The 19,564-nt window shown below is 53.4% G+C and overlaps 1 protein-coding gene and 1 non-coding gene across 2 annotated transcripts; both read left to right on the top strand.

Moving 5' to 3' along the window:
* Positions 1–1,384: 1,384 nt before the first annotated feature.
* Positions 1,385–3,152, top strand: FGF4 (fibroblast growth factor 4). Its single transcript, XM_057729596.1, has 3 exons — positions 1,385–1,724; positions 2,339–2,442; positions 2,976–3,152. The coding sequence occupies exons 1-3, from the start codon at positions 1,385–1,387 to the stop codon at positions 3,150–3,152; spliced, it is 621 nt and encodes a 206-aa protein (XP_057585579.1).
* A 4,853-nt stretch (positions 3,153–8,005) lies between these two features.
* On the top strand, positions 8,006–8,077 carry TRNAE-CUC (transfer RNA glutamic acid (anticodon CUC)). The gene has a single exon. It is a non-coding gene; the product is annotated as a tRNA-Glu (tRNA).
* The last annotated feature ends 11,487 nt before the right edge of the window (positions 8,078–19,564 follow it).

The following is a 19,564-nucleotide window of genomic DNA, read 5'->3' as shown; positions in this document are numbered from 1 at the left end:
CAGGAATGGGGTGGGAAGTGGGGTGGGTGAACTGGCCTGGGGATGAAGTCTCTGGTCACAGGTGCTGGCAGCAGCAGCGGGTAGGGTGGGCCCTAGGCCCCCTGCAGCAATGGCTGGGTGGGACCTGGTGGGAGGTGACAGCAAACCTCCTCAGGTGGGACCGAGAACAGGGATTTTCACACCTGGGTGAGCCACCACCTAGCTGGACCCCGCCCCCATCAGGCCATAATGGGCACAGAGGGGGGTGGGGACAGCAGGTGGGGGAAGGGAGCCTTCCAAAAGCCTGGCCTGGGTCCCTGCTCAGTTGGGGGTTCTGACTATGGCACGTGAATATTCCTGCTGTAGAAGGAAAGGGGAGGGGGACAGTGGATGTCCCCTATGGCCCTGCCCCCTGTCCTTGCATGGCGGTGGTGTGGAAGGGGGTGCAGTGCCGTGGCCCCCCGGAGTGCACCAGCTCACCCTGTCTTCTCTTAGCACCACCCACCCAGGCCCCCTGCTCAGGTGATGCCTCCACCTGCTGTACAGAGCTCCATTCCTGAATCTTCCAGGGTGCAGGTGGCCATACTCAGGCCCTCACCTCCTTCCAGCCTGTAGCACTGGACTCTTCCTTCTGGGCTTGGTGGCTCCTGGTGGGTTACTGCTCTTACCGGCCCCTCATTCCCAGGTGGGTCCACAGGATCCCAGCGAAGGAACAGGGTCCGAGGAGTCCCTGAAAGGCAAAGCAAGGAGTGACTTCTCGGAGTTGAGGGTGCCGGGTGAGGGCGGTACCCAGGCCGCTGGAACAGAGGCAAGAAGGGGACCCACGGAGACGAGACAGGCAGGGACAAAGTGCAAAAGGCAACACTTTGGCTGAAAGACACGAGTGGAGGAGACGCGAGGGCGGGGACCAACAGGTCCGTGGGCCGGGCAAAGCCAGGGTTGGGGGCAGGGGACCCTCCAGGTGGCACTCACGGCGCCGGTCCCCGGCCGCCTCCCCTCCCCCAGCCCTGATTGGCAGGCGGCCTGCGACCAGCCGCGAGCGCCACAGCGCCCCGGGCGCCCAGGCGAACGCGAACGGCCCCCTGCGGGAGGGGGTGGGGGGGCGATCGGCTATATATAGCGGCTCGGCCCCTGCCGGCCCAGCGCGCACGGAGGCGCGCACCGCTCTGCAGGGTCCCAGCCCCGGCCGTGCGTCCTTCCGCCACTGCCCGCCTCTCCATGCAGCCCGGGTAGCTCCCGGCGACTGGGGGGGGGGGCCCGTCGCTCGCCTCCCGCTTCTTCCTCGACCGTGCACTCCCTGCCCCGGCCCAGGCCGTGCGCTCCCGCAAGTCCCCACAGGCGCAGCTCGGCCCCCGGCTTCCCGGGCGCACCGACCTACCCACGGACGCACGGCCCGAGGGCGGGGATGGCGGGGCCCGGGGCGGCCGCGGCAGCGCTGCTCCCAGCGGTGCTGCTGGCCGTGCTGGCGCCCTGGGCCGGCCGAGGGGGCGCCGCGGCGCCCACCGCACCCAACGGCACGCTGGAGGCCGAGCTGGAGCGCCGCTGGGAGAGCCTGGTGGCGCGCTCGCTGGCGCGCCTGCCGGTGGCCGCGCAGCCCAAGGAGGCTGCCGTCCAGAGCGGCGCCGGCGACTACCTGCTGGGCATCAAGCGGCTGCGGAGGCTCTACTGCAACGTGGGCATCGGCTTCCACCTCCAGGTGCTCCCCGACGGCCGTATCGGCGGCGTGCACGCGGACACGAGCGACAGTGAGTGCGGCGGGCCGGACGGGAAGGGTCGGGGCCCAGGGCAGCGGCCGCCGCTTCCAACTGGCACACGAAGGTCCCGGCTGGCACCTGCTCTCGGGCTCTGGGAACCGGGGCGGACTCGGGTTCCGGTCCCGCTGGCGTGGGGACGCCGGGGACGCTAACACGCTTGGCTCCGGGAGTCGCCGCAGCCACCGGCTTTGCGCAACCCGGCGGCCGAGCCCCGCCTCCCCGCCTTCAGAAGTCCGGGCTCCGGGTGCCGAATTCCAGCGCCTTCGCCCGTGGGCACGGGAGCGTGGCGCAGCCGCCGGCACCCGCGGGGGCCCGAGACGCGCGCCCGTGTCCAGGCCGGGCTCGTGGGCCGCCGGGGCCACCCTCCTCCTGCCGTCCGGGACTGGGCGCGGCCGCCGCGGGGCCGGGGCAGGGGGCAAGCCCGCTGGGATCCGGGGGCCTTTTGGGGGCCGCCTGCGCCGGGGAGCGGGGCCCTCTACGCTCACCTCCACCCCCGAAGTGGGGGTCCCGGAGACGCGCAGGCGGAGGCAGGGCCAGGTCGCGGTCGGGTCGGGCGGCGCGGGCCGAGGGACCCTGCCCGGGAATGACCCGCGCCCCGCCCCCAGGCCTGCTGGAGCTCTCGCCGGTGGAGCGGGGAGTGGTGAGCATCTTCGGCGTGGCCAGCCGGTTCTTCGTGGCCATGAGCAGCAGGGGCAAGCTCTACGGCTCGGTGAGTACCCTGGGGCCCCGCCGAGCAGCCGGCCAAGATCGTGACGCTTCCAGGCCGCCCGACGCCGGGATCGTGGAACTGCGGTGGGGTCACAGGATTGGAAGTAACCCTCTCCAAAGCCCGGAGGCAGTGCGGGTCAGCCCAAACAAGAAGCACAGCCCCCAAACAGGGACAGCGTTCCTGCCATCCTTCAGAGTGGGCACCTGCCAGTTGGTCAAGGGTGCCATTGGGAGCCCCTCCCTGGAGCCCCTGGGCGGGTCCCAGCGGCCAGGACTGCAGTGTTTAGGGTGGACACAGTGGTGATGAAATTACCTGGCTGCCAGGTGCGGGGCAGGTGTCTGGAGCAGCAGCAGCAGCTGCGGGCTGGCCAGGTCCCTCTTCTGACCCTGTGAGGGTCTTGGCACCCTGACTTCCCAGGAGAGACCTCGCACCCAGGGTGGGGCTGGGAGAGAAAGGAGTCCCTGACCACCGCCCCCAGGGGTCCCTTGGCTGGGAGATGGCCCCACCTGACACCGCTCCCCCTTCCCTGCCAGCCTTTCTTCACCGATGAGTGCAAGTTCAAAGAGACACTCCTCCCTAACAACTACAACGCCTACGAGTGCTACAGGTACCCCGGCTTGTTCATCGCTCTGAGTAAGAACGGGAAGACCAAGAAGGGAAACCGGGTGTCACCCACCATGAAGGTCACCCACTTCCTCCCCAGGCTTTGACCCTCAGAGCCCCCGGGAGGGGAGTGCCGAGGGCCACCTTGGTGCACTTTCTTCGGATGGACAGTTTCAGGCAAGAGTAGGTGTAAGATATTTAAATTAATTATTTAAATGTGTATATATTGCCACCAAATTATTTATGGTTTTGTGGATGTGTTTTGTATTTTTCTGAAAAAAACAAAAACCAAAACAAAGAAACACCCAACCCTGACTTTCCTGGTAAAACAGTAGAGATCCTGCCACTGGGTTTGTTTAACCTGTCAAAAAGTTGTCACAAGCGGCTGCTGCTATTGTGTGTATTAAAAACCTGTGACATCAACCCTGCTTTGCACCGTCCCCTGTGGTTTGGTGGTGAGCATCTCTGTCTGGAAAGGTTTCCCGGGGCTTTGGAAGCCAGTGAAGGAAGCGCCCAGTCTTGGCTCTCTTGCTAGCATCCTGCAGCGCCCTACTCCCTTTGTGCCCTGATGGTATTGCTCGGGACATATCGGTTTACTTCGGGGACAGAAAGCGCACAGTCGAGGCCACTCTGTTTTTAGATCTGCCGAGAATGACCTTTGAACTTTGCTGCAGTCAATCTTCCTCGACCTACCAGATGGGGGAGACCCGTGGGCAACTTTGTAAAGTCCTGTTTTCCTTTTTTGGATTCGTCACAGCCCGTGTTTCTCTGTGGCCATTGGGGAAAAGGCAAACACAAAGTGATTCTGTAAAATCTGATGGAGAGGAATCGATATGGCACTGAAAGGCTGGAAATGGACACGACTGGGTGGAATTACAACCACCACCAAAACCCGAGGGGTGAAAGACAGTTTGTGGTAACGGAAGACTTCTGATAAGTAATAGTATATATATATATAATATATGCATATTATATATATATATATATGTATTTTTTTTTTTTTTTTTAAAAAAACACTTCCCTATGTTTGGGAAGCTTCAGGCTAGAACTAGATATTCATTTTAGGTGAAATGTCCTTGTCATTGTACAAAAACACTTAAGGCAGTTTGCGTGGAGGAAGCCGCTGCTCTCCTCCCTTGCATTCCTGATTAAGTGGATTTACCATCTACCTCGAAAGCCCTTAAACTACTCATCTGGCAAAATCTGCAGAAAGCTCAGACCGGCTGTAGGAGTTTGCCATCCCAAGTGACTTTTTTCCATATGTAGCCAAAAAGGATTGCAGATCGCGTTGGTGCGCCCCCTTCGAACCTTGTCGCGTTTGAGCTATCTTTACCCCGTGATTTACTTTTAGTAAGGGCAATCATGGTGAAAATATTTGCAGACAGCTGTTAGAGTACACTATATGGTCACCAAGTAACCTTATATTTTTCTTTATATATTTTACAAATGTAACCCCTGTCGTGGAAGCAAAGATGGAAGAGGCAGGGTCGGTGAGGTTTAAAAAAAGTTCTGAGGTGATGGCAAACATTCAATTCTAATGAATGACTTTTTCGAGTTTATACAAAATGACCTTAGCTTGCTACCAGAAATGCTCTGAATGTTTCCTCAAGACTTTAATACTCTCCTAAGATGTTTCTGAACCGTCTCCCGAATTAACTTTATGGGAGTCTACAGACAGCAAGACTGGAAAATCTGATTGGAGTTTTTGTCTTTCACATTCCTTTTTAAAACTCTTTGTTCGAATGCAAATCATCTACTTAAAATACTATTCTTAAACTGAGGCCTAGAAGAAAGAAGCCACTTAAGACAGGACCCTACATCTCAAACTGCTGTTCAGACCAGGCTGTAAAAATGTTTCTTTAAAATCTTAAACCACGCCCTAGACTCCAGGAGTCCTGAGTGATGCTCAGAGGTCTTGGTGCTGATGGCCTGGTGGTGGGGGTGGGGGGGGTGGGGGGCTGGAATTTGAGGCCGTTCTGTATTTACTGTATTCACATAGTAACAAGCCAGGTTGTTTCAGATGCCTTGACTATTGCACCAAGTCTTGTCTCAGAGCCCAATCAGATTGGCAGGAACTCAGAAGTCTTAAGGGCAGACCTCGGCCATCCTTGACCACGTGTGTCTATTCGGCAGATCAGATGTGAAGCGCGTAGAGATGTCATTGAAACTTTGAAATATTGTAAAGTGTTTCTATTGCTGTGACGGGGATTTGAGGTTTCTGTACTTCCTGCTGTTTTCAGAATCTGTCTGTAGTTTTATACAGGTGCCAACCCATATTGTGATGTATGTGCTGTGCACATCAAAATACAGAATAAATGGAAAACATTTATCACGTGTAAAAAGAACCCCATTGGACTTGATGGACATAATTGGGGAAGGTATTGCAAACGATTAAAACCTGCCTTGAAATGCCAAGATGTGGCTCCCTCCCCCTGTCTCCCAGTGTCTATTTGAGGCCCTGAGCCTCGCCTGGCTGGGGCTGGGGCTGGGGCTGGGCGGGGGGAGACACATTTTAGCCAGCTGTGTCCACACAAATGTGGCCTTGAAGCCAGGAGCCTCGGGGGGTGTGAGTGTCACAAAGTTTCGTGATGACTCTGAATCTTGCAGTTTATTCTCCTGATGGAGCTAATTCACACTGTTTCCACCCGGGGACTAACCAGTGCTCTGCGTCCCTCACCTTGGCCTGTCCAGGCTAAAGGGACTTGTACTTTTCTGCGGGTGGAGAGTGCAGTCCCCAGAGCTGATCATCTGAAGATTGACTCAAGTGTGTTTTTCCATCTCCCACCGATGAGTCTTGAAATCAATATAATGAACCCCAGCTTAGCCTTTTACAAAAAATGAGATGGAATAAAATCATGTAGAAGAGAGCTGTGTCACTCACAGTCAGGGAACAGATTGTTCTGGGAGCACCCTGTCTACTATATATATCCAACTGTCTCTACTAAGATGTGATATAGGAGGTCTGAGTAGTACTGATGGCAATCTGACCTAACGGACCTCGAATATGGGTTCCCCTCCCCCCACAAAATAGATCCAAGCACTTGGCAAAAAGACCCAGAAAAAGCCATCAGGGTTGCAGGGTCCTTAATGGTACTTATTTTGCTCTCCAAGACACGTTCTTTTTGACGCCCATGATCTAGGGAGGACCAAGACATACATGAGCAGTGTTACAGGCTACATTGTGTGCTCCCCAGAAAAGATACACTGGAGTCCTACCCACCCCCACCCCCCACATAGAATCTGACTTTATTCCGAAATAGGGTCTTTACAAAGGGAATTGAGTTAAAATGAGGTCCTGGGACTTCCCTGGTGGTCCAGTGGTCAAGAATCTGCCTTACCATGCATGGGACGTGGGTTTGATCCCTGGTTGGGGAACTCAGATCCCACATGCTGCGGAGCAACTAAGCCTGCGTGCCACAACTACTGAGCCCACACACCACAGCTGAGGGCCTGAGCAAGGCAACGAAGAGCCTGTGCACTGCAGCAAAAGATCTCGTGCCACAACTAAGACCCGACGCAGCCAAAAATTAACTATATTAAAAAAAAATGCGGTCCTTACTTAGGATGGGCTCTAATCTCATCTATGACAGGCGTGCTTGTAAAAGGTAGGTCGTGGAAAGAGACAGCCACAGGGAGGAGGTCCTGGATGGAGGAGAGCTGAGGCGATGCGTCTAAACAAGGCAATGCCAGGGAACAAGGTGAACCCCCAGCAGGTGCACGGAGGCCTGGCCCAGGCTCTCCCCCAGCCTCAGAAGGAGCCAGCCTGCCCACACCTTGGTCTCGGGCTTCCAGCCTCCAGGACTACGAGACAAAGCCACCCAGTTTGTGGTCCTTTTGTTGCTGCAGCCCCAGGGGAACTGGGAGGGGCAGTTCTTCATACTCCTTGGGGTGGGGATAGAGGAGGAGTGAAAAGGCCCAGCCTTGGCCTTTTCTCTTGCTCTCCCCCGTGGTCCCCAGGTCCAGATCTGTCCTAGCCAAACACGGAGGGCTTCATCCAGCTTCTGGGGTGAGTACCTGCCGGTGGTGGGCAGAACTTGGCAGCTCAACTGCTTGGCCTTCCTGCCTCTAACGAGACTGATGTTGGGTCCAAAGAAGAGGCTCAAGAGTCATGCATTCACTAAACACTTATTTGTTGCGTACCTCCTTGTGTGCCTGGCGCAGTTCTAAGAGCTCGGGATACCCCAGTGAGGAAAACATCCCTGCCGAGGTGGGGCCCTTGTCCTGAGGGAGAGGATGGTATGTGAGGAGGCAAGGCAGACAGGCTGGGCCTTGGGGCCCGTTTCAATGCCCCGGGGAACAGCAGAGAAGGGACACGGCCAGCCGGGCTGAGAGTAGATGGTCAAGAGGTACAAGGTGGGGATCTGCTGGGGTTTCTCAAAGTCTGCCTGCCTTCTAGGGCGCCTTCTCCTCCATTCTGTTTATCCTTGGCGACCAAGCAGGCCTGGCTTGCAGGCGAACCTCCCTGCCTCCCAGCTGTGTGACCTTGGACCAGCCAGGTGACCTCTCTGTGCCTCGGGGGCCTGGTGTGAGGATGGAGGACACATGCGTGTGAAGTGCTCTGTACAGCAAACAGCCACCCTGCCCTATCTGTCATTGTTATTCTCCTAAGAGACTTAATTATAGTCTTAACATCCCAATCCTTTTTATCTTGGCGGCGCTGATGGGATGATTTTCTGGCTGGGTGTTAGGTCACTGTCTTATAGAACAAAGGCCCTCCTCTGGGTGTGGTGGGGTCTTCTCTGCAGGGAGGGCTGCTGCAGGGAGGGCTGCCTCGCCCTGTTTCTGAAGGGAACTCTGGAACTCATCTCCCACCCAGGAGCCCCCACTGGTCCACTCCTGTCTGTTCAGGGGCAAGAGGTCCTGCTCTCAGTCTTTGTTCAATGTGAATACATTGTAATCGTTCTTGATTTAGAATCTGAGTCCTAAATGTTTCCTTAAAAAAACAAAAAAATGGGGGAATGCCCTGGTGGTCCAGTGGTTAGGACTCTGCACTCTCACTGCGAGGGCCCAGGTTCAATCCCTGGTCAGGGAAGATCCCACAGGCAGCGGAGCACCTAAGCCCATGCACCACAGCTACTGAGCCCGTGTGCTGCAACTACTGAAGCCTGCATGCCTAGAGCCCATGCTCTGCAACAAGAGAAGCCACCGCACTGAGAAGCCTGTGCACCACAACAGAGTAGTCCCTGCTCGCTGCAACTAGAGAAAGCCTGTGCACAGCAATGAAGATCCAAAGCAGCCAAACAGACAAACAAACAAAAAACAAGGTCCTACTGTATAACACAAGGAACTACATACAGTATCCTGGGGTTAGCCATAACACAAGAGAACGTAAAAAAGAATGTATGTGTTATAACCGAGCCACTTTGCTGTACAGAAGAAATGAACACAACATTGTAAATCAACTGTACTTCCATAAAAAAAAACTGTGGCAGAGGGGTACCCATGCTGGGTCATGTCCTCAGTGGGGACACGCCAGGGCACACAGGGAGCCGCGCAGCCAGAGGAGACCCAGGGACTTGGGCACCCAGCTGGACCACCCAACAACTGCCCTGCCCAACCACATCCCCAGCACCACCCCTCCCCCAGCCGCAGCCTCCTCCTGCCCAGGCATACAGGCCAAACCCTGGGGTGCCTTCCCCACCCCATCCCATCAGCTTGCGGTCCCCCACTCAGTGGAGTTGGCTTTGCCATCCTGGCTCTGAAATCTAACCGTCTCTCCACCTGTCGGTCAGTGACCTTTGTGCTGGTTACTTCTGTGTGGGCCCAGGTGGCTTCAGCAGCTTCTCGATTGGCCTCCTACCCCCAACTGCCCGCCCCCGCCCCCGAGGGCCCGTTCTCTGGGGCCTGCCCCACCCCCACCCCCACCCTTGCTGGAAGTCTGTCCACAGCTTCCCTTTGCAATGAGGGTCAAGATCACAGCCCTCAGCATAGCCTAAGAGGCTTTTCTCATTACTTACTGCTGCATTACAACCTACCCCAAAACTCAAGACTTAAGACAATCATTTCATTAAACCTCACAATTTTGTGGGTCAGGAATTTGGACAGGACCCTGTGGGGAGACTCTTCTGCTTTACATGGGCTTTTCAAGGACTCAGCCTTTGGATGGGCTCAGCTCGGGGAGGGAGGGTCATAAGTTTCCCCTGGCAACTCAGACTTCCAGGGAGAGTGCTCAGAGAGGCCCAAGGCTGCTTATAGCCTGGCCTGCAGAGTTTCACAATGTCACTTCCACCACTGGTCACACAAAGCATGCAGATCAGCCCAGATTCCTGGGGAGGGGAAAGCACAGAACTTGCAGCCTCTATAATCTATTGCAAAGGCCTTGTTTGCTCTCGCCCACTACCCCCATCTACCCCCCCACCCCCACCCCCACCCCAGTGCTCAGCCCTGCTCCCATCACTCTGCTACTCTCAGAGTCCAAAGACACCATCTACTCAGCCACCAGGCCTTGGCACATGCCATCCTCCTGGCCTGGAATGACTTTCCCACACCCCCAAGCTCTTTACCCAGGTATATCAGTGTCCTGAGGCGGCCCTGACAAATGACCACAAAACAGGTGGCCAAAAACAACAGAAATTTTTTTTGTCCCCCAAGTCTGGAGGCCAGAAGTCTGAAATCAAGGTGTGAGCAGGGCCGTTCTCCCTTCGAAGACTCCAGGGGAGGGTCCTTCCTGCCTCTTCCAGCTTCTGGGAGCTCCAGATACCCCTGGGCTTGTGGCCGCCTCCCTCCGATCTCTGCCTGTGACTTCGCATGGCCTCCTCCTCTGTGTCCAAATTTCCCTCTTGTGACAGGGAATCCATCAGTTGTTGGATTTCAGCCCCACCCTAAGCCAGGATGACCTCATCTGAACTTGAATAATTATGTTTGCAAAGACCCTGTTTCCAAGAAGGTTCTAGGTGGAGGGCACTGATGAACCCAGCACATCTGTTAACTCTGATTTGCTATTTTTTAAAAAAGTATTTATGTATTTATCTGGTTGCACTGAGTTTTAGTTGCTGATCGTGGGCTCCTTAGTTGTGGCATGTGAACTCTTAGTTGCAGCATACATGTGGGATCTAGTTCCCTGACCAGGGACCAAACCCAGGCCCCCTGCATTGGGAGCGTGGAGTCTTACCCACTGGAATGCCAGGGAAGTCCCTCTGATTTGTTATTAAAATCACAACTCAAAGGCTATTTGCTATACGAACTAAAGAAATGAACACCTGTCGAGTGTTGGGAAGGAAAAGGCCTGGTATACAGGAGGTGCTGACCCAGGTTAGCTGGTATGGTCATTGCCCAGAACCTTCCCCGGCCACTTCCCACCCCAAACTGGACCGCGTTTCTGGTGACGGGCTCCCTTGTGTCTTAGGTCAGGTTCCTCAGAAGCCAAACCCAGATGGAGATTCTTGGGCAAGAAGTTCATCAAGGCAGGAATTCTCAGAAACACCTGGAAGACAATGAGGGAAGCAGAACAGGGCCAGGAAGGAGGCAGATGTGACCACAGGGAGTCCTGTCCGCCTGACCCCACGGGGTGCTCTGGATGTAAACATCCCACCTACAAGGGTGAGGTCCCTACTTTGTACCCCTTAACAGTCAGTCGCTGCCTACAGGGGAGAGCGGACTGTCCCAGGCACAGTCAGGTGAGGTGGCTCCTTTCCAGGAAAGGTGAGGGGCCGGGGGTTACGAGCCATCTGCAGCTTTGGGATAAAGGCGCCATCCCGGGGAAGGGGTCTGGGTGGGGACCACCAGCATCTACCACAGTGGCACTTCTTTGTAACCTTTCCACAGTTGTTAACTGATTAATGAATTACATAATCATTTGCTTGGTCCTGCTTTTTTACTTTTTTAAACTTTATTTCTGGCTCCGTTGGGTCTTCATTGCTGCACGCGGGCTTTCTCCAGTTGCGGCGAGTGGGGGCTCTTCTTCCTTGTGGTGCCCAGGCTTCTCATTGTGGTGGCTTTTCGTGCTGTGGCGCACAGGCTCTAGGCGCGCAGACTTCAATAGTTGCAGCACACAGGCTCAGTAGTTGTGGCTCATGGGCTCTAGAGCCCAGGCTGGTAGTCTTTCTTTCTTTGATGGTAGCTATCTGATGGGTACTAGGTGGTATCCCGTTGCGGCTTTGATTTGCATTTCCCTAAAGATTAGTGGTATTGAGCATCTATTTATGTCCTTATTGTCCGTTTATATGTCTTTTTTGGTTTTTTTTTTTGGCCGCACCTCATGGCATGAAGAACTTCCCCGACCAGGGATTGAACCCACACCCCCTACAGTGGAAGCCCTGGACCACCAGTGAAGCCTGTATGTCTTTTTAAGAGGAATGTCTATTAAGTCCCTTGTCCATTTTTTTATTCATGTGGTTTGCTGTTGAGTTTATGAGTTCTCTATATTTTTGTGGGTTGCCTTTTTACTCTGTTGACAGTGTCTTTTGCTGCACACATTTTTCAATTGTTTACGAAGTCCAATTTGTCTATTTTTTAATTGAGTGAAAGATTCTTTAAATTCTGTAGTGCTTTACAAGATTCAAAAGTTTCAGTCCCACAATTTCATATAATCTCATAATAACCCTTTTTTTTTCTATTTTTTCTTTTGTCGTCTCTGCCTTTGGTGTCATATCCAAGAAGTCATCCCCAAATCCAATGTCATGAAGACTTTGCCCTGTATTTTCTTCCAAGAGTTTTATGGTTTTAGGTCTTACATTTAAGTCTTTAATCCATTTTGAGTTGTTTTTGTGTATGGTGTTAGATAAGGGGGACTTATTTTTTTTTAATAGCAGACAGCTCACTTATTTCCAAGTATTTACCCCCTCGATCTCTTGCATTTAAAAGTGAACTCGGGGGACTTCCCTGGCAGTCCAGTGGTTAAGACTTAGCCTTCTAATGCAGGGGGTGCAGGTTCAATCTCTGGGCAGGGAGCTAAGATTCCACATGTCTCGCAGCTAAAAAACCAAAACATGAAACAGAAACAATATTGTAACAAATTCAATAAAACGACTTAAAAAAAAAGTGAAAAAATTCAATAAGAAGACAAAAAAAAAGTGAACTAGGTTGATGAGGACAGGATGGAGGGTGTCCACTGGAACGAGATGGAGATGGAGTGAGGCTGCATCTTCCTGGTCTTGACCACCACATGGGTTATGATGCCTTGATGCTTCTGGACAGAGATTAAGATGCCTTGGGGACTCCATTCCCTGAGGTCATATCCAAAGTAATGTGACATATTTGACTTCATAAGCCAACTTTTACTCCATCCTGCCCAGTCTTGCCCAGGAGGCCCATGGCGTGAACACCTGGGGGCAGGTGGCCTTTGGCCGTAGTTCCCTTAGACTCCGAGCCCCACAGCTTAGGGGATCTCACACTTTAGACTGCCTTCCACACTTCCGGTCTGGGACTGACTGGGGTCAACAGTGCCCTCCTTGTGGGGTGTACCAAACCCAGACTGGAAACCACATCAACTTCAGTCTCCATTACTTCCCTTGGGTGGGTGGGGGGGTGCCCTGTGACCTCTACTTTGTCTATGCGTACGCACACGTGCACACACACATACACCCCCCCCCCCCAAAAAAAAAACCCCATGGGGTTGACCAGATGACCCAAGAAGCCTCAGGATTTGCACCTATGGGGTCTTCTTGGGGCCCAGTGGCCAGGTCACCACTCAGGGGCAGTCTCTCTGGACCCCGAGCCCCAGTGCCCACACTTTTGCCTCTAGTCCCCAGGCAGTTGCCATCTCCGGAGCTTCCCCACATTGGTCCCGAAATGTCCCTCTGGGTTATCAGCCCTGAACTCTCCAGTTCCAGGGCTTCTAGAAGGAAAGCCTGGGTTTGGGAAGGCAGCAGGACTCCTGGTGCCACCCTGCAATTGAGCAGAGAGAATCCTCTTTCTTCAACAGCAAGATGGCAAATGGTGATAAACCCTCCTTTCTCATGGGTTGGTAGGAGGCTGAAGAGAATAGAGGCAGCCCTTCCAGAACCTCAGATGTTCAGGTGCCCCAGGACTGCCACTGCACAACTCTGGGAGGTGCTGTTTCATCTTGAGTCCCACCCTCATGATTTTAACCATAACAACATACCATCTGCACTTGTATTTACCTGGTATTTTTGTTTCCACCAATCCCTTTGTTACTACACAACTTTGTTTTAAAACTTCACAACTCCAGCTGAAATGGAAAAACATTGTTACTTGCTGTACACAGACAGTAAACCAGGAAAACAAACACAAAATAATGCTGAGAAATTCTTGCAAGATGCAGTAGCTGGTAGTTGGTAGTCGGTAGTCAGCTGAAATCTCTGAGCCTAGGGCAAGCCCTCCTTTTTTTTTTTTTTTTTTTTTTTTTAAGGGAGATTTGCAAGTGTTAGAGATGTGTTAAGGGCTTACTATCACCAAACAGAAACTTTCTCCTCTTAATGAAAATGGCTGAAAGGGAATATCTTTCTCCCTGCGGGATCCCATGTGATTTAATGCCATCACTGTCCCACCTAAAATCCCCTTTCCTGATGGAGATGAGTGTGACACTCTGTGCTTGGCCAATACCCTGTTAATATCCAAAAAGGGCAGAAACAGCAGAGGCTCTGGGCAGACCTGGAGCCAAACCGCAGAGCACCCTCTCCATAAGGACCTGCCGGCATGTGCATCTCTGTGCAGGAGCCCAGACTCTTGGGTAAAGTGATAAATGAGGTTCTGTGAAGGTTTAAAAATGGGTGAGAGTTTTTTGATTCTCCTCCCACTGAGAGGTGGGCATCTATGTCCCCTCTCCTATGACGAGTGGGCTTCTGGCTGCTCCCACCAGTGGAAGTGCCTCTGTGCTTTCCGGGGCTGGATCATGGAAGGTGATTCAGCTTCTGTGCACTGGACCCCTTGTGGTTACAGCCCTGAGCCACCACCGGGAAGCCCAGCCACCCGAGGCTGCCGTAATGGGAGGAAGCCCAAGCTGCATGAAGAGGCTGGGTGTCCTTGCCGTCTGGCAATAGCCATGTAAAGAAGCCTCCAGAGGATGCCAGCTCTCAACCATTTCTTCTCAAAGCTGAGACTCCAGATATCGTGCCATGGAGACAAGCCATCTCTGTGTCCTGCCCAAGTTCCTCATGAACATCTCTTAGCCTTATAAAATGTTTGTTGTCTTATGCCACTAAGTTTGAGGGGAGTTCATTACACAGCAGGAGGTAATGGGAGTAGGCCCGGGCAGAGAGGCAGGGAGGATGGATTGAAGCGTACACCCAGCTCTCTTTGCAGCCCACTCACTCCCTGGAACCACAGGACATCCAAGGCTGGCTGGGCATTTTGCTTCCTTGGTGCCAGGAGGGGAGTAAAGACCAGGGGTGGAGAACGCTGCTTGTCTGGGAGGCTTCTGGAAGAATCCAAGATTTGCCTGTGGCCTGGGGGACCTCCAGCCTCAAGGGCCAATGTCCTTGGATGGGTCTCCTGGATGGCAAACAGTCCCTCTGAGCACTGGGCACCTGGAGGGGGACACTTAACAGGGTGAATTGTTTCTGGCCCCAGGAACTGGCAGAGGGCTGACACTTGCACCAGGGGCCCAGGAGCTGACCCTCTCTCCATGGAGTCAGCAGAGAGAGGACGGTTCGCTCCTTTCCCTTCTGCCCTCCTTCACCTCCTGCCCTGGGGAAGATGCTGCTGGGCCCTCCGTGGCCCCTGTCACCCTCCACTGTTCAGCCTGAGCAGGTAAGGGCTGAGGGAAGACAGAGTCATGAGCAGGCAGAGAAAAGGACCATGTGCCCCAGAGGCCTCAGCTGCCTGGGCAGGAAGGCCCAGCCAGTGTGTGATGCAAACGTGACTAGAAACTGACCCAAAATAAAAAGGACATCCCTTAAAGAGATGCAATTAAAGTGCCCAGAACAATCACTTTTTAAGATGGGTCTAAATGTCCAATAGATGGATTGTGGGGGGAGGGGGAAGAGGTGATGGCCAAGTCAGAGATCTGAAACCTCATCCAGGAGAAACAGCTCGCAGCCCTCTCCCGGCTCTGCTCTGCCTCACAGCCTCCCTCCTGCCCTGTACCTGGGCCTCTGCACGCTGCCCCTCCTGGGTTGAGTGGCTGACACCTCTTTTCAGCATCCAGCTCTCGGCCCCAGCTCAGGGACGCTCTCAGATTTCCCCAGATAAGCTGGCTTCCCAATCACTCTCCCTTTGTGTACAAGTGTCTGAAATGACCATATTTGTTTGGCTTTGCATATATTTGTTTGTCTCTGCCCTGTCTTAATGGTGAGCTCCTGGGTCAGGCCTTGCCTTCCTGGGTCAGTGCTGAGTCCCAGGGGGAGGGCAGTGTACACAGGGGACCCTCATCTTGTGCTTGTTGAATGAGTGACTGAATGAATACATGGGATCTGAACATCTGATGATAATTGGACTGGAGGTGGTTACACATATGGTTAAGGACAGATCTTTGAAACAGAAGAAATCTGACTATTTACTAACGTAAACAATCACCTGGACCGATGGTTGCCACTTCTGCACAATCTGTTTGATTATTTACTTCACCTTTTTCTTTATATCAACTCGGTATGCATTTCAAGGAAACTCTGTATCCATCCTGTAATAGGAAAACTGTTATCCCTTGACATTAATGAGGAGTAACACACATGTAGATCAGACTATGTAAAATCCTGATTGAATTCCAGATGGAACTGGTCCTCCCCGGAGCATCAGCCTGTGTCTTGTCTCTCTCCATGTTAAAAAGTGAGGATTGGGACTTCCCAAGTGGTGCAGTGGTTACAAATCCACCTGCCAATGCAGCAAACAGGTGTTCCATCCCTGGTCTGGAGAAGATCCCACATGCTGCGGAGCAACGAAGCCTGTGTGCCACAACTACTGAGCCTGCATGCTGCAACTACTGAAGCCTGCATGCCTAGACCCCATGTTCCACAACAAAAGAAGCCACCGCAATGAGAAGCCCGTGCACCCCAACAAAGAGTAGCCCCTGCTCGCTGCAGCTAGAGAAAGCCTACGTGCAACAATGAAGACCCAACACAGCCTAAATAAATAATTAATTAATTAAAACACACACACACACACACACACACACACACACAGAGTGAGGATTGGCAAGTTCTAGAAAGATCTGAGAAGTATATCAGCATTGCAACTTCCCATTGGAAGGACAAAGGAGGATGAAAAGGCAGTCCCTGCACACCAGGTAATTTAATGTGACTTAATGCTATTTCCAAACCAGCAGGTGTATGTGGCCCACACTTTGGGAAACACTGAAGTAGGATCCCCCCCAAACCAGCAAAGACATAATGGATATGAATTTGAGTAATTTATCAACAAGAGAAATTCCTTTGCTCTAAAGAAAGAGTTAACACATATGGAATGTATTCCATGGTATATTCTCATAGATGGGTTGTGTATCCAGCCACAAAGAAGGCTTAATAAATCCCCCACCCCAAGAAAAGTATAATGTAATAAGACAATGAACATGCAAATCTAAGGTGAATTTAGAATTTCAGCCCCTTGGAAATCACAAACAAACAAAAAAACCCCAACTCTGGTAGATGGCTGAAATAGCCACAGATTCTTCCCAATCCTGTAGCATCTCCCTTTGGAATATGACTTTGCAGTTTTCCCATCACAGGGTGAAATCTCTCTCTCCTTGAATCTGGAATTCACTTTGGGAATCTGTACGATTCACTTCTGTCAATGAGACAGTCAGCAAATGCAATGTAAGTAGAGGTTTGAAAGCAGCTTGGGCATCAGAGCTTGCTTTTTCTTACTGCCTTGGGAACCTTGTGCTCTCACCACGAAGAGGCACAGGCTAGCCTGCTGGAGGAAGAGACACACAGCCCAGTTATGCCTACTCCCCTCCAACGGCTTGCCAACTGCCAGACACAGGTGAGGCCATCTTCCATCATGAATACACCTGCAAGTCCCAGATTGAGAAGAAGGGCACAGGAATCTACACTGAGGGCAGAAGCCCAGATCCAGGTGTGGGACCACAGGCTCCAGGGCCAGGCCATGGGCTCCCAGACACGCCCCAGCTGCGTACATGGTCTCTCTCCCTGTCGGTCTGGCCTGTGCTCCCCATACACACTCACACTTCCTGGGGAAGCCCCTGGCCTCTTCCCAGATCCTTGACACCAGCCCAGGAGCCTGTGGATTTCAACAGAGGAGCAAACAGTGCCTGGAGAAAAACCCAGAATCTGCCAAGCCCCCAAGTCTTTGAAACTAGCTCGAGGGCCGGACCTGATTTGTACTTCAGAGCTAATGTGATTAAGGTTGCATTTGTTGCCAGTATATGTTAATGGACTCAAACAGCCCCCAATCACCTTCCTGGGGGGCTGCCCGGGATGACCGGAGACCAGCCCCGCCATCCCCAGAGCTCTGAAACTTTGCTGAAATCCTCGTTTGGGGGTCTTCCAGAGAGGCAGGCACTGTAGACCCTGTGAGGCAGGTGCTGTGGTCACCTTACTTCATGAGTGAGGACATTCAGCTTAAACTTACCTGCCTGGCTGGTGGAAGGGGCCACATTTGACCCCCAAATCTCTTTAACCCTAGACTCCCCTTAACCCCTTCTCCCCAATGCAGAGCTCAAGATATTGTCCAGGCTGGAAAGGTAAGGAAGGTTACAGGTGTTCAAACCTCATCTCCATTGATCAGGGCAAAAAGAGGTCAAAGGCTGGCGTATGAGTGTCCCCATGCTGCTGTAACAAATGATGACACACCAAGTGGCTTAAGACAACACCAGTTTATTCTCTCCCCGTTCTGGAGGCCAGAATCCAAAATCAGGATCCTTTCTGCCTCTTCCAGTTTGGGGGGCTCCCGGTGTTCCTGGGCCGTGGCTGCACCCCTCCAGCCTCTGCCTCTGTCGTCACCTCTTCGCCCCTCTCTGCTCAGGTTCCCCCTTCTCTCCTCTTGTAAGGACACCTGTCATTGGATTTAGGGTCCACTCGAAATCCAAGATGATCTCATCTTGAGATCCTTACCTTAACTGCATCTGCGAAGACCGTATTTGCAAATAAGGTCATGTTAACAGGTACTGGGGGTGAGGAGTAAGACATATCTCTTTGGGGGCACCATTCATTCCAACACAGAGGGAGGCAGAAGCCCATCCCCAGCTCGGCTAGCCTACCTGGACCAGGAGCCTCTTGGGCTCCAGAGAAAGACAGAGAACGTTGGCCTAGCTGACCCTGTCCAATGGCACGGCCCAGACACAGCAGGCAGAGGAGCCAGCCCAGGTGTGGGCAGTGTGTGCCCTTAGGGCAGAGACATAAACCAGAGGAAGGCAGATCCAGCCAGCGAGCATCACCCAGCCCTCAAGGTCCCTGCCACCTCCCCAGCCTCACCTTCCTTCCACCCTGGGCCCCTCATCATCCTGCAAACTATCCAGCCCCAGGGGCTTTGCACTTGCTCCCTCAGCCCAGAGTCTTCTTGCCCTAGATCCTCCCAGGTAGGCTTCTCTACATCCGAAAGCCAGCTCCCCTGACCCCAGCTAGAGCAGCCTCCTGGACGCTCCCCTGCAGCCCCCAGCAACCCAAACCAACACGTGTTGTGTGTCCCCACCCCCGACTCCGAGACCATGAGAGCAGGTCCCTGCCTCCCCTGCATTGGGGAGGGTGCCCAGCGCAGGGACGGGACCCCTGTTTGTTGAGGGAAGGAGGGAAACACGACTTTTCAGAGTGACACATCACTTTCTAGTCTGTGGTTCACCCCCAGCCCTGAAGATCTGCTCCCAGGCAGGGCCCTGGGGACGTTTCAGGACCTCCAGTCCTGGCTCCTGCAGATTCCGGGGTTGAGCCAGGCAGACCCCTGGGGACAGGATCAGCTGGTGCTTGCTGCAGTACCCTGACTTGGAGCCTTTTGGTGAGAAATGTGCATTTCTGGGGGCAAGATGGTCTCAGGAAATCTCCACCTATTCATGTGCAAACACTGGGCCTCTGGGATCCCCAGAAGCTGAGGCTTTGACAAGCCAGGGGCAGAGGGAGTGAGGGGCACAGGGCCCTGAAGGCTGGCTCAGGGGCCAGGAGCCAGGGCCGGGCAGACAGACAGACTGGGCTGGGCAGGTGGGTGGCTGGCCAGTGGGTCCCCGGCGGCAGTCCCTCTCCTAGGGAGCTCTCACCCAGCTGGTGTGGGAGGCGAGGCTGCTGGGTTCCTGGTGGGGCTGCTGCGGTCCCCATCAGCTTGGTCCTCACTCGGTCCAGGCAGTGGGTGTGTGCAGAGAGCAGTGAGGCGGGACGCCTGGGTTTCAGCCCCAGCCAGTCAGCCCACCTTCCCAGGCCTCGGCTTCCTCATCTGTAAAATGAGTCTTGGTTGTTTCTTGTGTCTGCTTCTGACCCTGAAAATCTTAGAATTCCGGGACCTCAATCTCTTGCCCCAGGAGGCTCAAGTACCACCCCCTCCATCTTAGAGAATATCCAGGAGGCCCAGTTAAAACTGAGTTTCAAATAAACAACAAACATTTTAGTGCATGGGCCATACTTATACTGACTTTGGGAAATACTTATACTGACTTTGGGAAATACTTACACTAACAAAGTATTCCACGTGTATCTGAAATTCCAGTTGAACAGGGTGTCTTGTTCTTACTTGCTAAATCTGG

The sequence above is a fragment of the Hippopotamus amphibius genome, chromosome 3, assembly GCF_030028045.1.
Source record: "Hippopotamus amphibius kiboko isolate mHipAmp2 chromosome 3, mHipAmp2.hap2, whole genome shotgun sequence".
Taxonomy (NCBI): domain Eukaryota; kingdom Metazoa; phylum Chordata; class Mammalia; order Artiodactyla; family Hippopotamidae; genus Hippopotamus; species Hippopotamus amphibius.
Note: the sequence above shows the minus strand (reverse complement) of the source record. Positions and strands in the feature narration are given on the sequence as shown.

Bases quoted from the DNA above. Each gene is read 5' to 3' on its own strand.
- FGF4 (XM_057729596.1), top strand. From the start codon at position 1,385: ATGGCGGGGCCCGGGGCGGCCGCGGCAGCGCTGCTCCCAGCGGTGCTG. The intron at 1,725-2,338 runs GTGAGTGCGGCG...CCCCGCCCCCAG, and splicing joins GCACGCGGACACGAGCGACA to GCCTGCTGGAGCTCTCGCCG. The intron at 2,443-2,975 runs GTGAGTACCCTG...CTTCCCTGCCAG, and splicing joins GGGGCAAGCTCTACGGCTCG to CCTTTCTTCACCGATGAGTG.